Source organism: Balearica regulorum, chromosome 15, assembly GCF_011004875.1.
Source record: "Balearica regulorum gibbericeps isolate bBalReg1 chromosome 15, bBalReg1.pri, whole genome shotgun sequence".
Classification (NCBI taxonomy): Eukaryota; Metazoa; Chordata; class Aves; order Gruiformes; family Gruidae; genus Balearica; species Balearica regulorum.
This window is the reverse complement of record NC_046198.1, coordinates 12,380,320-12,395,984: the sequence shown is the minus strand read 5'-3', so window position 1 is coordinate 12,395,984 and position 15,665 is coordinate 12,380,320. Positions and strand designations below refer to the sequence as shown.

Genomic DNA, 15,665 nt, shown 5'->3' with positions numbered 1-15,665 from the left:
ATCTGTAGATAATTATTCATGTGGTCTACACACAAAAAAAGGAAAGTGTGACGCAAGAGATACAGCAGAATCGCTATTTACACTCTATTGACCACAAGGAAGAGATGGCTGTTGAAGTACAGCTCGTATCTTTTAGTTACCAGGAAAAGGTGACGGAACAGGAGAAGAATTTAGTTACAGCAACTTCTTGAGTGTAGGAGCAACAGGCTTTCACACACGAGGAAGAAGGAAGGGCACAAAATGGATGTCGTAAACTTTAATAACCTGTTAGATACTAGAAGAAGCAGGGACCAGTGCAGGTGAGAATCTGGCAGAAAAGATAAACTTGTAAGATGCAAAGGGAGGGTCAAGAGGAAAAACTGACCAGCAGTTTGCATGGATTTGATGGCTCGGATAGGAGAGGGGATGACGGAGGGGCCTGTTACACGCGTGAGGCAGGCGCTGCCACGGCCCAGGTAAACGCTGTTCACCTGCACTGGGGTGGTGTGCGAACAGTGAAGATGCTGTAGCTTTTTTATGCTACAAAATAACAAAGGTATGAGGAAAAGGTGCTTTGTTGAATAATATACCTCGGTCAGAGACCCATAGTGCCAGCCGTTAATAACACAAAAAAATAACCTTGCATTTGATGGGATAATTTACTATGCTTGCCTGCATGGCTCCATCGTAAGAAACAGCTTGTCAAAAAGGAAAAAAGAGCAGGAGCTGGCTGCCAGCCTTCCACTCAAACATTCGCTAAACTCATTGAATAAAACCAAACCAAGCTCGGAAACTTTGCGGCGCTGCCAACCTCGCGGGCTGGATTAAACACGATGCACAGAGCGGGCAGGGGGGTTAATCTGCACCCCGGGGCTCCCCGGCTCTGTCACGTACCTGCCGTTCGCCTCCTTCGCTGACAAAAAGAATAGCTGCCGGGAACGCACGAGCCGAGGCAGCCGCACCCCAGCCTCGCGGGCGTGCCTGGCGTGCCCCCTGCCAGCAGCAGACGCCGCCGACCCGGCACCAGCAGCAGCAGCAGCGGCGGCGGCGGCGTTTCACGGGCCTAGGGGGCGCCGCGAGCGCGGGGACGCAGCAGAACGTCCCGCCAGGCGCGCACGCGCGCGGCCGTTAACGCGGGCACGCGGGAGCTCGTCACGCGCGCGGCCGTTATAGGGCGCGGGGCGAGCTCCCCTCAGAGAGGCAGGCGCGCGCGCGGCCGTTATGAGGAGCGCGGGGACGGGAACGCGAGAGCGACGCGCGCCCTTAAGCTTGCGCGCGTGCGGAAACACATTCCCTCCCGCCTTACGCGAGCGCAGCTCCTGCGCCCCCCAGCACTCGCGCGCGCCTGCCGCCCAATCAGCGGCCTGGCTGGGGGCGGTGCTACCGGGGGGGGGGGGGAGGGGGGAGCAGCGAACGTTCGGGCGAAGAGCGTTCGGGCGGCTGCGGGCAGGTCCCGCGCTGGCGGCGGGGCTGTGTGTGTGCGTGTGTGCGCGTGTGCGTGCGCGCGCGCGGGGGGGGGGGCTCCTCCTCCCGCCTCTGTGGAGAGCCGGCGGGCAAACCTGTACTGAGATATCCCCCGCGCCCGGTCCTGACAGTTCCACACACGTACCCCCATCCAGTAGCTCCCTCCTCAGCTCCGTGGAGGATGTTCCCCCACACAGACACAGCCCTGTTGAGGTGTAGGTCAGGGGAAGGTGGGACGAGGCGCAGGGGGGGGTGTGCGGGGGAGGCGGGAGGTGAGGCCGCCGGGGCGGGGAGCGTGTCTGCCGGCTTTGAGGGAGGTGAGAGAACGCGGGGCGGGGACGGCGAGGTAGGCGCCCGGGAGGGATGGCGGGTGAAGTGCGAGCTGCTGCCAGGGGAGGGTTAAACCCGCGCTTGTGTTGAAGGAGGCGAGAAAAGTTCAGGCTGTCTTTCGGGGGCGGGGGGGGGGGGGAGAGCTGACAAGATTTTTGTTTGATCAACTTCGCGCTTAGGTGCTTTGTTTTTAACTTGTGTTTATCCTGGGTGTACTTCTTTTACAACTACTCGTATTTTTCCTTCTTAATAGGGGAGGGGGGGGAAGAGAGAATCTCGCACGAAACTTTTCCCTTTACGGAAGGCGGGACTGAAACAATAGCCGATGCATTGTTTAAATGTAAAACCTCCAGCGCTTTTTTTTTTTTTTTTTTTTTTCCCCCTCGGCACGCTTTTATTGCCGCCGCCGCCGCCGCTGTTGTGATAGCGCTTTCCCTCTTGTGTTTACAGCTTCTGTAGGGGAGAGACGCTCAGAGGAAGAACCAGGATCCCTGGGCTGCATAAACAAGGAATGCAGGAGTCCATCTAAGCAAAGCTGGAAGGATTTCACCTTGTTGCTGTTTGTTTCGGGAGATTTTCCTTCCCACCGCGCCGGACACTCTCCAGCTGAGGGTTTGTTTCGTTGCTGCGTCCACAGCCGTCCAGAAGAGAAGCGCTTTACATGTTAGAGGTGATTTTTGCCGTGGTCTCCCTGCAAGAAAGAGATCAGCACCAATCTTGGAGGAGGAGGGAGATATGATCAACTGAGGCTTTCCCTACCTCTGGCTGAACGTGAGAGTTCAAGTGACACTGCCGCTGGCCTGACTGCACAGCGAGCTGGAATCACAGCCAGAGCTGCTCAATTTACCTGCTCGAGGACCCTTCGAACCCTTCTATTGACGGTAGAGATTTGTATCCAAAGGAAAATCGGATTAATATAAACTATGCAGAGCTTTGCGGGGATATCTGGAGACTACCCTGTCTGCATGGCTAATCTTGAAATTGTCTGAAATAAATCCTTAGCGCAAGGAAAAGCGAGACACTTTCAATTAGGCTTTTTTTTTTTTTTCTCTCCTGGCGCTTTTTTTTTTCCCTACGAGAATTTAACACTTTCATCGCAAGGTTTTTACAGGAGAATGGGACACATGCTGGAAAACTCACTACGTTTCATAAAAATCACAGGGGTACCAGTTTCCTTCATCGTTGCGGTATGAAAGGTACTCTTTGGATTGTCTGCTGGTGGCTAAGATGGATCAGTCTTTCTCTGTTTCTGTTAGCGATGTGCTGAAGGATCCGGATTTACTGAAATACTGACGCCAATAAACTTACTCCCTCTTTGTTGAAGACATTGGATGTGACAGTGCAGAGAAACATGTGTTTCCCATTTCTGACTGGTTGTTTTGGTGCAATCAATACCTCCACAAAAAACGTTGACTTAGGTGGCGATTATCGTACCGAGAGGCACAGGGAGTGCTGCTTTCGGGTTGCATGCAAAGTGAGCACAAATCAAAGAGTGCGCCGTTCCTGTGAAGTGGGGGCTTCTCTTCCCCCCAAACTTCGAGGCAAAGGCAGCGGACGATGTTCCCGACCCACCAAAGAGAGCCCGGCCTCGGGGTGCGGAATGAGCAATGACCAAAGCGCTGTCAGGAGTGGCAGGCAGTCGGATCGGATGGGGATCAGTGAGGCAGTAACGGTTGAAAGAAAGGTGGATCGCGAAATTATTGCCCGAAGGAATAGCAGGCGAGGCGGAATGATGATAAAGTTAAACTTCTGTTTCATCTTCTGTCGGGGATGGTGGGCGTTTCTGTTGCTTCAGCTCCACATGTTGCAAGCACTGGCACAAGGTAGGGCTAGAGACATTTTTGTTTATAGAAATGCTGCATCTGCCTTCTAAGAGGGAGGGAATCTCGCTCGGGTACAGAGAAACCCTTTTACTTTATCCTTATCAGAGGTAAACTGCGGGATTCGTACTGAGCTGATTTCATGTCGTTTCTTACACACAATCGTTTCTTTATGGAACAAGGATTTGCAAACTGTACCTACGTTTCTTTCCCTCTCTCGTCCTACCCTTCCCCACCTCCCAGAGAAAATCAATAGCCTGCTTTTTCTATTTTCTTAAACACATCCGTACGTTTCTGTTCTTTTAGGCAGCAAAAGAGTTAACTGCTGGTTGTGTGTGTGTGTTTAAAAACACTGTGCACTGAGATAAGTTATTAGGAGAAGGGGACTCATAAATCCTCCGACTAGAACTAAATCAGGCATGTAAAAGGAATTCTTTAGACATATGAGTACTATTCTATGTGAACCTTGGTTCGAGCATTGTTCATTTCTTTTGGATTGCCAAGTAACATTTACCCGAGACAAAAACTGCAATTGATTCCTATCTGGGCATTTCCACATCAGAGATCCTTGCAGTCAAATGAGTCACTTGTAAACGAAGGGTCAGAATCGACCAATAGACTTTAAATATCAAGTGTCAGTCACTTTGCATGTAAATTCCCTTCTCAAAAAATTGCCAAATGTAGCCTAATTCTTAATAATCCTTTGACAGAGTAAACAATAAATGGCAGGCAGAAGCATTACAGTTGGCTGCGCCAAATAACATGCTGAACAAACGCAGCTTTCACTTTCTTTGCTGGGTTGAGTTTTATTGCTGTGTGCATTGTCTGACTGAAGTGGTATGTGTTGTACAATGCAGGACTGTATCGTGTGGGACGATGAGTTAGTTATTAAAAGCGGAAGTTAATGCTTTATAAAGGGGAATGGTCTTTGCGTTTTAGTTCTTTGTTTCCAAGTATTTCGTAGGGAACAACGGTGCATTCAGTTTTAATAACTGGATGGGCTTGTGTGTTGAGGAAGAGGGGTTATAAGCCAAGTCTGCTGTAGTTTGTCTGCTCAGGGTTTACTACTGCATCCTCTGAAAGTTTGGAGCCGCAGGATACAGAAGAGTTTTAATCCAGTGTTTAATAATGGGCTCCACCCTCATAAACCTTTTTCAGTGCTTTGTTTATGCTGTCATTGCTATTCCCAAACTACTTATGCTGAGGCCTGCAAGCCCTAACAGGGTATTGTTATTCTGAAGCAAGGCATACCTGAAATAATTCTCTCTGCAAATTAAAATTCACATCACTTTTTTTTTTTTTTTGGTAGTTGTTGATAGATGCCAACATGATGCTTCATTTTGGAAGACGCATGTTGATGATTCTTGCTGCTTACATTAAAAATGCAATTTTTTTTAATACAAGAGAGTTTTTAGTGCCAGTGGTTGAGGAATCGATTTAGACGCCATGTAAAACAGATTTCTGTGGTTTAGTAGTAAACTAGCCATTTTATTGGATTAAAAAGTGAATTGAAACTTTTGTTTAGCACATAGTATAGAAAAAAATTTTGATAGCATATTTCAGATCAATAAGCATTTGTAGTAGTATCAGTTTTAGGTAATGTATATTTTGGGTAGTTACATAGTGTTTACAAACTACCCTAAAGAAAAGTCCTAACACCAAGTTAGTTTTACCCATCAGTATCTAAGAGGGGGAGGGGAAGCAAAGAGAATAAGATACATTACTTCTGAGATACATTGGTGCAGATAAAAGTAAGGAGTTTAGAAGACATTAAACAATGAAAGCTAAAAGGATTAAATAATGCAGAAACAAAATAGGTTTTTATTTTCATATAATGCAGAAAAAGCAAATTATAGTTAGTCTTCTAAAAATTCTTTGACACACAAAACCCAGCATGGATGTCTTAATGCAGAGTGCTTCTATTAGGTTTTCACAAAATTTGTATTCACTTACAACTTGCAGTTCTTTTTCCACTCTGAATTCTAATGGATTCTAATACATTCATCATTTTTATGCAAAAATTTACTTTAGAGAAAAGATGACAATTTTTATAAAAGTCCTTCATGAAAATGGAAATTCTGCTACAGGCACAAAAAGTTTTTAATGGAATGATGTGGTCATATGCATGAGAGAATTACATGATTCCAATCTTTTTATGTGATAAAAACCCGAACATTTGAAATATATGGGCCATGGCTACTTTGAATGAATCATAATACCGTGCTATAACCAGCTAATGTTTTTATAATAACTATTTCAGCATTAAAGAAATAAGAAATATTTCAGGCATACTGAAATGCAGGTTCTTAGTTCATAGGAAACAAATTAGATAAAGTCGTTGAGATTAAGTATCCTGTACTGAAAGGTGAATGGAAGAAAAGGTTTTCAGCTGCAACAGGTTGGCTGAGTACTCTCTAAACTTGAATGATCATCCATGTAAAAGCAGATCTATAGAGGCGAACTGTAGTTAAACCACTTGTAAATTCATTTTGTACTTAGTTCTTCAGCTTTTCTGTCTTCTAGTAGTTGTGTTACATAATTAGATATAACGATTTATTTGATTTCTTTTTCCTTTTCAAAGTTAATTTAACTGTTACAAAACATACAGTGGTTTATTGTACTGAATGATAAACCATGTTCTTAGAACCTTAGTGTTGTTAGTGCAGACCTTCTCATTATGGGAGTGATTCTCTGGGTGGAACAAAGGTAGAGCTGGCTCTGGTTGTGGCCTGTCTCACGAACACAGCCTAGAGTGGTACTCCTGCTTCTGTAATGGCTGCAGATCTGCATAGACGTCCTTCCCACTATGTGTGTCTCTCGCCTGGCTTACCACATTGGCCCATCTGTGAATGGGAGGCTTATCAGGAAAATTAACCTGTCAGAGTCTGAAAGCTGCTGCGCATTTCTTTGCTTACTGAGTTCTTTATGCCTGCTAGCCTCTGCCATGATGCCTCTTTTCATGGCATTCTTGTTAAATTTGAGTATTAGGTGCTAGTTAGCCTCAAGTCATTGTGTGTCATCAAATAGTGATGAGATGCTAATTGATAATCACTGTAATTATCAAATTAGAATTTGCAAGGTGGTGGTAGAAGTGAATAATTTCGACACAGTAACTAACTACTGTACTTAGAAGAACATTATCCTGCAGTGACCTTTAGCTCAGTGGTCTAGCATGCCTGGGCATAGTCCTGTTGAATACACAGAGCTCATTGCAGGATTGGATTTTATTAGTTATGTATGAGATTAACAAACACTGATGCCTACTGAGGTACAAAATGTTTACTAAAATACTAGAATATTTGTATGGAAATAGAAAAATTCTGCTTATTTAAATAGGTTGGAAGTTGCTAGAGGCTACTCTACATGCATCTTAATGGCTTTAAGTACCTTCCCAATGTCTTACTTTTGTTGAAGACTGTATACTTCTTTGGATTGATGGCTGTTGTTCAGAATGATTTTAAAATAGATAAAAGTACTGCAAAGCTTTAAGCTTCTCCAGCAGGAGATGGGTATCTTTAAATATTAAGAAAGAGAACCTTGTCTGATTTTTTCTTAGTTTTACAGCAATGGAAGTGTAATCTTTTTATGCTACTTGATCAAATCTGTAAACACGTACCTGAATGTGCATTTAAAGTGATATTGATATCTATTATGCTTTGACAGAAGCCATGACATGGAAGATAGAAGAAAATATTTCTGGGGCCCAACTTTTAAAATTCAAATATTTGATCTGGTGTAACTTACAAATACGCTAAGTGTAGGAAGCATTTTCAAGCAAATTTCAAACTGCATTAGATGCAGAGATGATAAGCAACTTGCATAGTGTATTTGGCTATTGGAATGACAGAGAGACGGTTAAATGCAAGGGCAATACTTATTGAAGAGTGAAAAGCATTCTGAATTAAATATAGAACGATGCATTTCTAATTCCAAAAGATTCTGTTATTGTTTATTGGAAAATCATTAATTTGTATTGGATTTACCATTTGTGTTCCCTTTCTTTAGATTAACATTTTAAGTATGTGCTAGTTTTTAAATAGGGGAATTCTTTGTGTTTATAATTATAATAATTAAAAAATTGATTTGGAGGAGTAGATACAAGCCTAGTCTAAATAGAAATGGGGTGGAGAGAGTGTGCTTTTTCTGTGGCCATAACACGTGACTTCGAACTTGTTCTGCTGTGGTAAATCTGTGTTTGGTTTATATGCTTACCTATAGCTGAAAAATGACTTATTCTCAAGACTTCTCAAAGCAAGTTCAAAGACATATGTATACATACCTAGTAACATTTTAAGTATAGTGTTTCAGATAGTTTCTAGAGAGTGCAGTGTAACAGTACCCTTAGAGGTGAAGGAAGACCATATGCAATAGGTGTTTATCAACATTGCATGCATTACAAGAAGATGCTTAGACCAGAACGACCTTGGTGTGGAGAGAGAGGTGGTGGCAGTTCAATCTCAGAGTTATGCTGTGTGACTTTCACATCACTTAAAAAGAATGGAAGGGAATCTGTGCCCATGGGTCATACTCCTTGAAAGGTTGTTCTGGAAGGTTCTGTCATCTCTGTGCATAGTCATATTTTGAATAACAAAAACAAATATTGGCTACTATTTTAAAGATTGTCTGACTGATTAAAGAGAGCATAGAAATTTTAATAAATGGTCTTAAGGTGAATTATTGGGAAGCTGTTAAGTGGAGGGCTTGGGCTTTTGTATGTCTCAAAGGGATTTTTTTTGTTGATGTTTTTTTGTTACCAGAACATATGTACAAGTCTGGAATGCACTCTTGATTAAAATAAAATATTTTCATGCATTTAGTAACTTTGTATACAACTTTATCTGAACATCACATTATGAATGAACTAGTTATCCAGTTCACTTGGACCTTTTTGCTGTAATGAGTCTGTGGGCAGACTAGAGGCAATTAGGTTCCTCATGGAGCAAAATCTTGTTTGTGTTGAGTTCATTGCAGAAATGGACCTTTCTTCCTCCCTCTGCATATATACATGCATAATATGTATTTAAATAGTCTTTAAACAACAAAATGATGACTTACCGGTCTTTTCAAATTGTGTTTTCTTGAAGTTATAACATAACCTAGAATAATTTTTGTAAGATTTGTGCAGAGATTAGAAAATGCTGGAAGTAAGGTAGCTAGTGCATCTTTAATCTGAATTCTTTATGCATGTGCATTAAGTTTAAATTGATACATGTTATTTTACTGTCTATATTAGAACTAAACTGAATACTGCTCACTGATCAGTTTTTCAGTATTTTGTTTTCTTGTCAGTGCTTGGCTCCATCTTTCATTTACTTCAAATCTTTTAAATTCAGCACAAGAAAACTTTTGTGTGGACTAAAGGAAGAACTGTTAGCAGCTATAGTGTGGCATTGGACTAGACTACTTACTTACAGTTATTACAGCTGGAAAGCAGGTGATTGGTGAGACTTGGTTTCTATTTCTGACTATCCAGTGAGTATTTTCTAGTGAATAAAGACTCTTCACTCCATGTGCCTCAAAGATGACTCTTCACCACCCATATAGCTCTTGCAGACCAAAAATATAACTCCATGGAAGGTCTGTTCCTGAAGAAGTTGGGGTTTCTGGAGGCATTTCTGTCTGTGCTGATGTTGATTTTGTTACAGACTATTTCAGACAGTTTCGTAATTTTCATTCCCCAGGACTCTTCTGATAAGTGGCCTCACATGTAGCCTAGTTAAATTTATTAAATTGGAGATGTGTAGTAGTTGGCATGCTTTCTTATGGGAAGTGTATTGTTTTCTCAATTTATTGGTTATAAATAGGTGTTAAATAGACGTGATGATTTTTTTTTCATGTAAGTAAAACTTTCCAATTCCTTTATGGACCACATGGTCTTTGAAATGTCACAGCCCTGGAACTTCCAACAGGTTCTATAGGAATTGGTTTGTGTAGCACTTGCAGGTCTGAGTTCAAGAGGTTACATGGCTGCGAAGGCAAGAACCTTTTATTTTAATGTGCATACTAACAATTACTTTTAAACATATATGACAGGTTTTGTAAGATCTATTTATTAAGTAAATTCTTGGCTTCTAGACATACATGGTATTTGTATACTGTATCTTGAGCATTAGTATTTTTGGTTTACTAAGGGTTTTTTTTGTTCTGCCCTTGCTATGAAAAATAATAAATCTATAACCAGAATATATACTAGCCTGTTGTTAATCATATGTTTTATCTGTGAAATGCCCTTGAGGTGTAATACAAACGGCACCCTTGCTCGTATTAAAAATGTAGATCTAGGCTTTTTAAGGGAAGTGTTTTTAAAGTTAATTTTCAGCTGTTCAGCTCCCTGCACTAGCTCAAGCTGGGGTCACACAAGCATCAGGGACAATGCAAAAAAAGTGATGGGAATGCATGGCCAGGGGGCATGACCCTGGTAGCCATCACTAAGATCAGCTTAAATTGTTAGAGAGTTTTCAGACTCAGGCAAAACACAAGGGAATGTACACTGCCTAACTTCTTAGAAACATGTGGAGGCTGCTGTTCCTGGGTAGAAAATAGAAAGGTTAGTGCCTTTGAAGAGGGGCCTTAGAAGACTTAACTTTGAATTTCTTCTCTGAAAGGCCCTTTCAGTGAGTTTCTCCTTGCATTAGATGAAGTCTTCTTAAAGAAAGTCTTCCTAACCCAAGCTTGTAAGGTGGGTGCTAAAGTTAGGTAATATGAATATTCTCTTAATCCCCTTATATCTCAATCCTCAAGACTGATAATGGGAATAATATTTTGTTCTTACAAAAAGAAACTTTGTAACTTCAGTTGCAAATTCCACAGGTATTTCTTTTTAATGTTTGTATATAATATGCAGAATCAGCAGGTAAAAATGGTGGCATGAACTCCAACAACTCTGATAAAAGGAAGTCTTTAACACCACTTTATGCAAAATGTGGAAGTGGATTGTACAGTCTTATGGCACACCATCCACATAGTTTTTGTAGTGTTGTTTTTGATAAACGATAAAGCATTTGTGGTTTTTAAACAGATAACTTGAATCTTTAGTCCTGTTTTTCACATTTCCATGCTCCATTGCGGCAGCCTGAAGAGAAAGTTGATTCTGGCAGATAAATCGTTGTCCCTTAGGTCTCTTTAAACCACTTTATGGTCTTTCAAGCCGTAAGCCATATATTTTTCTAATAAACTCCTAGGTCTAACAAGTTATCTAAAAAATAATTTGTTGGGTATAGCCCTCTTGGACCAAAAAGTAGAGAATAATGATACATAGCTCCAGTACATGTTGCTAAAATGGTCTCACATTGATTCCAGGCTGACATTGAATCTTGTAACTCATTATAATACAAAGAATCAGAAGAGCTGATAGACACTACTTTCATCCTCAGATTCATATTTGTCTAACTTTGTATATTTATTAGCCGAGAATGTTGTGGCTTTGATACCTGGTTTTGGCCTTGAGTTCATAGGAAATCTACTCAGTAGCAATGCTACCTCTTAAGGGAAGGTACTAAGAAAATAATGAAGCTATAATGCAAATATTTCAAATGTTTACACATTTAGAAAAAATGCACTTTGTTATACTGGTACTGTTTGCTCACCTAACATTTGTGTTAAATACAGATTCAGTGTAAGACAGTCATTGCAATCTTCCTTGCACATTGGGGAATATCCCTATTTCTTCTTTCTTATCTGCCAAGAAGTGCAAAGGACATTAATGACTAAATACTTCTTAAATAACTAAATGGTTTGTGATGATTGGAAAAGAAATATATGGTGCTATGCCATACTTGCAAATCAAAGATAATACATTTATCATAACATGGAACACATGGCAAGTGACACACTGCTGTAGTATTGAAGTGGGTGGGAGGAGGTAAGGGGAATTCTCTTTCAGTATTTCTAAATGTGTGTAATGATTAGTGTAATCTTAAGTCATCTTGGATCTGTGCATGTAGAGGTACAACTGACTTTTCAGGACTGTTTTCTTTCCTTCAGTATCAAGAGATTGAATAAACTCTGGTTCTAACCTGTCATGCCAATATAACGTTTGCAAAATAGCACCCTTGTGCTTTCTTCCCTGCTGTCCCTGTTGTTCAGGAGAAACTGTTTGTCCATGAAAAAATACATCCTTTAAAGTCTTCAAGCGCTCTTTGTTTTCTATGATGCATAAAAAACCTTTTACAGTAGCCAAGTTGATAATGCACTGGAAATACTGCTGTCCCATGATGAAGACTGTCTCATTGTTCGCATGTATGCCCATCTGTGTGTCTCACTGTTGCCCTCTATTTGCTTTATCTTTTTGTCCCACGTTGATACAGCCTCCACTGCAATGTGCTTCTGGTCTCTGCTTATTGCTCCTACATACTATTGTAATACAAATAATGCCTACTGCTAGTAAAAGGCTGAGGTGATAGTTTAAAACCCTTGATCCTACTTGCGAAATGTAGAACAGATTCCTTAGTTATCCTCTAACTGGACACAGAACAGCTTTTCTAGGACACTCGGTATTATCTGAAGCAGGGCTTTTATTGTGTTGGAAGACCTTGTTCACAATAGATAATCAGAAAGATTGTTTAATGGTAGATTAGCCCAGGCACTGTTTTTCAAAAATATTAGATAAGACTAAGGAGGCAAGAGATCAAGAATAGTAACTCCTGTGTTTCACCTTTTGCTATTTTTATTGTCATGACGAAGTCTGATTGATTTATTTTTGAAGAAGGAGTAACTGAAGTTACTTTTTAAAATCATTTTAATACATGACACTTCAAATACCAGATTTTAAGGTAACTGCTATCAACTAATTTCCCATTTCCCTTTAGAATTTTTTTTTTTACAAACATAACTAGCTAGTTCTTTATGAGCAATATCGGATGTCTCTTAAATGGAGAAAAATATGTGGGTTATTGTTAAATTAATTTCCTGCATCAGCATGTGCAACCATAATTTTTAAAATAATATATTTTTAAAAGAAAATTCTATTCTGTCTAGTTTTCTTAAGCATTTTCCCCCCTAAATTCTGTGCCAGCTTCTCTCTTGGAACTAGCGTGCGTAATTCTTAGCTTTTAAGAACTACTGAGAGGTCTGTGTTTTGGTTTTTTTTCCTCTTGACAAAAACCCCCATATTTTATTTAGTAACTTCTTGAAATTTGTAGTCTGAGAGAAGGTGTTTCCTATTCACAGAGCCTAATCATGCTAGTGCTCATTATCCATACAACAAGGCTAAAATTTCACTTTAAAACATTTTTGTTCATGGCAATGGGAGATTAGGTTAATTGATTCTACCTTAATTCAATTAACAAAATAGGGCAGTGATGTTGTTTAATGAAGTCGTCATCAGAAAAAAAATTAGGTGACTGTGAGGATAAATCTCCCATTTATCCACAAGTTTGAAGTAACAATGAATAACAGAGCAAGGTAGATTTCATACCTCTGTGTTTTGAAAATTTACGTTGAATTCATTCATGTAGTGCCTAACATCTTTACTTCAAGTTTCTCTGTGCCAGGGTTGATAGCGATCTTCCTCAGATTTAATTATTTTCATTATATATGATTTATTATTAACATTTAATGGGTCAAATATTTATACATATTTTTCTGAATCTTCAGTTAAGAATTCTTAGTTAATGAGAGTCAGTCAAACTCAAAGTTTTAAATGCTAGTAATTCAATGTTACATTCACTATGTAAATGTATCATAATTAAAATGATGCCTTGTCAATCCCATTCAGGTTTCTCATAAGTATAATTTTCAGCTTTTGTATACTGGATATTGCTATGTCTTCTGCCACCCAAAACCTGAACAGACATATTTATGGCATACTGGTGTCAATAAAAATCTGTAATATGTTAACTGTTGTGCCTGTTAAAAATTGAAGAGTGCAAATCTTATTAATTCTGTTACAGAAATCCAGGTAAGGTCTAAAACTTAAATTTTTGAGATTTTAAAACTGTTGAGCTCCACTGTAAAAAAAAATAAATTAGTGGAGTGGCCAATGAGAAAATATAAGATGGGTCTCCAGTTGGACCATCCTAATCTCATGGGCAGAGATGGATAATTTTCATCTATAACAATGCAGGATGGGAGCTTGATGCCTGCAAAATAGCTTTCACCAACAAATGTGGTATCACTTTCACCCTAAATGCTCTCTGAGTAGAGATGTAAAACTTTTTTCAATGTATTTTATACATTTGACATTATGCTGAATACATCTGTTTTAATATTTCCTTCCTATGGGCAATTTCCTCTACAAGTTGGCAGTCAGTGAGAAGAGACATAAACACAACTAAAACACAGGGAAATGAAACTAAAAAGGGTCAGCAGAGGAAGCTGTAGGCAGATAGAGCTTTTAAAATTACTTCAGAAACAGTGGTGGCTTCCCCTAAATGGCTGAGTCCAAATGGGCTCAACAAAGGAAGAATGTTCTTTGGTCTAGGTTCTACTCTCACTAAGTAGGATTGTAGGATTTAAAGTGCCCTTTAAATTGTTAGCTTCATTGGGATAGTTAATAAATCAAAGATTAAATCAAAGATCAGTAAGTAGGAGTTATTTTTCTATACTTGCAAAAAACAATATACAAAAGCTTTCACCCATTGTCAAGTACAGTAATAAAGGGAAGTTATTTATCAGTATGAATCAATGGCAGGTGAATTGGGAGACCGTATTTTTAATCTTCTAATTTTATTCTGTGATTCAGTGACATCAGTGCCAGTGTAAACTGTCCAGCTTGGGGACAACCTCTCTGCTAGGGTGTATTCTGATCTCAGCTAAAGTTACATCCCCAGAAGTTTTCATCATCATGTGCTAGTGCAGCTGGGTAATAACAAAAAGCTTAGCTGCTCTTGATCACTCTGCTGACTTGGCAAACAAAAGAAAAGAGTAACTGCCAGTTTGTGCTTGTGCAGTCTGGTCAAAAAACGTTGTTAGGCTAATAAATGATTAGTGATATCATTTAATATCTGTCCTGATAGTTTAATACAAATGAGGTTTCATATTGTATATAAAAAAGAAAGTACTGAGTATTTTTCTACTTCTGCACTTACATATGAACAAATGTTCCTGTATACAAGAACAATTCTTGCAAGAATTCTTAGTGCTCTAAATATCTTTCTGTGGAGCTGCTGGACGTTATAACTACTGATAAGCTAGCTTTCATGCAAATGTTCACTATAGTGGAGTAAGTGTTAGCTGTCACTTTATTAGAATTAATGGCATAACTACTGATGGTTACTTGAAATTCTTTGCGGTGTGAAGTGATTAGGCATTGGTGCTTTGGTAAATTATGGCATATTGCGTGTTTTTTATAATCAGTGAGTGTTGGTGTTGGGCACATGCAGTGCATCTAGTTGTCGCTCACACTTGAGTTGAATTGAATTGATATCCATATCTGTGTGTTTACCAGAAGAGTTCTGTTGAAACTATTAATATGTGACAAAGTGGATATTATCTAACTTGGGAAACAAACAAAAAAAAAAAGAAAATATGCTGTTGTTTGTTTTATTACAAGACCAGATATAGTGCTGTTCTAAGGACATGACGGCCTTGACTGAAAGAGCTCCCAAAACCAGTACTGGAGTTGCCAGATACAGATTTCTCATAACTGAGTCAAATCTTATAGTCTGTGTGAAAGGCAAATGTTGATTTCATACATATTTGTAGCTCTCAGTCACTTTTCCAGACATCCGAGAGTCTCAGCTGCCTTGAAATTCTGGAAAAGTGTCTACATGCTGAATAAACTGTGTGTATGCATGCTTGGTCAGATGCTGCATCAAGGCAAATAAAACACAAGACATAGCTATTCAAAGCTCATGTAGTAAGTTGACAAGTAGAATGTACTGTACATATGAAGAACTGTTCGTAGTGATTGATATAGTGGGGATTTTTGAAGGCTTCTGTGTGTTCAAGCCCTCTGAAGTCCTATTAGTGATGCTGGTCAGAAGTTCTCTTCCTATTTTTGTAGACAAGTATTACATCTACATAGAAAGACATTTTGAATTAACATATTATTATTAGGCATATTAGTGCTTTGCATAATTATATTTCCCAAAATTGCATTTTAATGCCTCTGCCCTGTTTTTAATAGGTTTT

At 39.8% G+C, this 15,665-nt stretch overlaps 1 protein-coding gene across 3 annotated transcripts in view; it reads left to right on the top strand.

Moving 5' to 3' along the window:
• The first annotated feature begins 1,829 nt into the window (after nucleotides 1-1,829).
• SDK1 (sidekick cell adhesion molecule 1) overlaps nucleotides 1,830-15,665 on the top strand; it is a 407,664-nt gene continuing 393,828 nt past the window's right edge. For 2 of the 3 annotated variants that reach the window (XM_075767124.1, XM_075767121.1), the window contains exon 1: nucleotides 2,047-3,596. In XM_075767124.1, the coding sequence (XP_075623239.1) occupies nucleotides 3,125-3,596 (472 nt within the window). In that variant the 5' untranslated portion in view covers nucleotides 2,047-3,124. Of the gene's footprint in view, nucleotides 1,953-2,046; nucleotides 3,597-15,665 lie in introns of those variants that run through there. The other variant, XM_075767122.1, reaches the window with a different exon arrangement.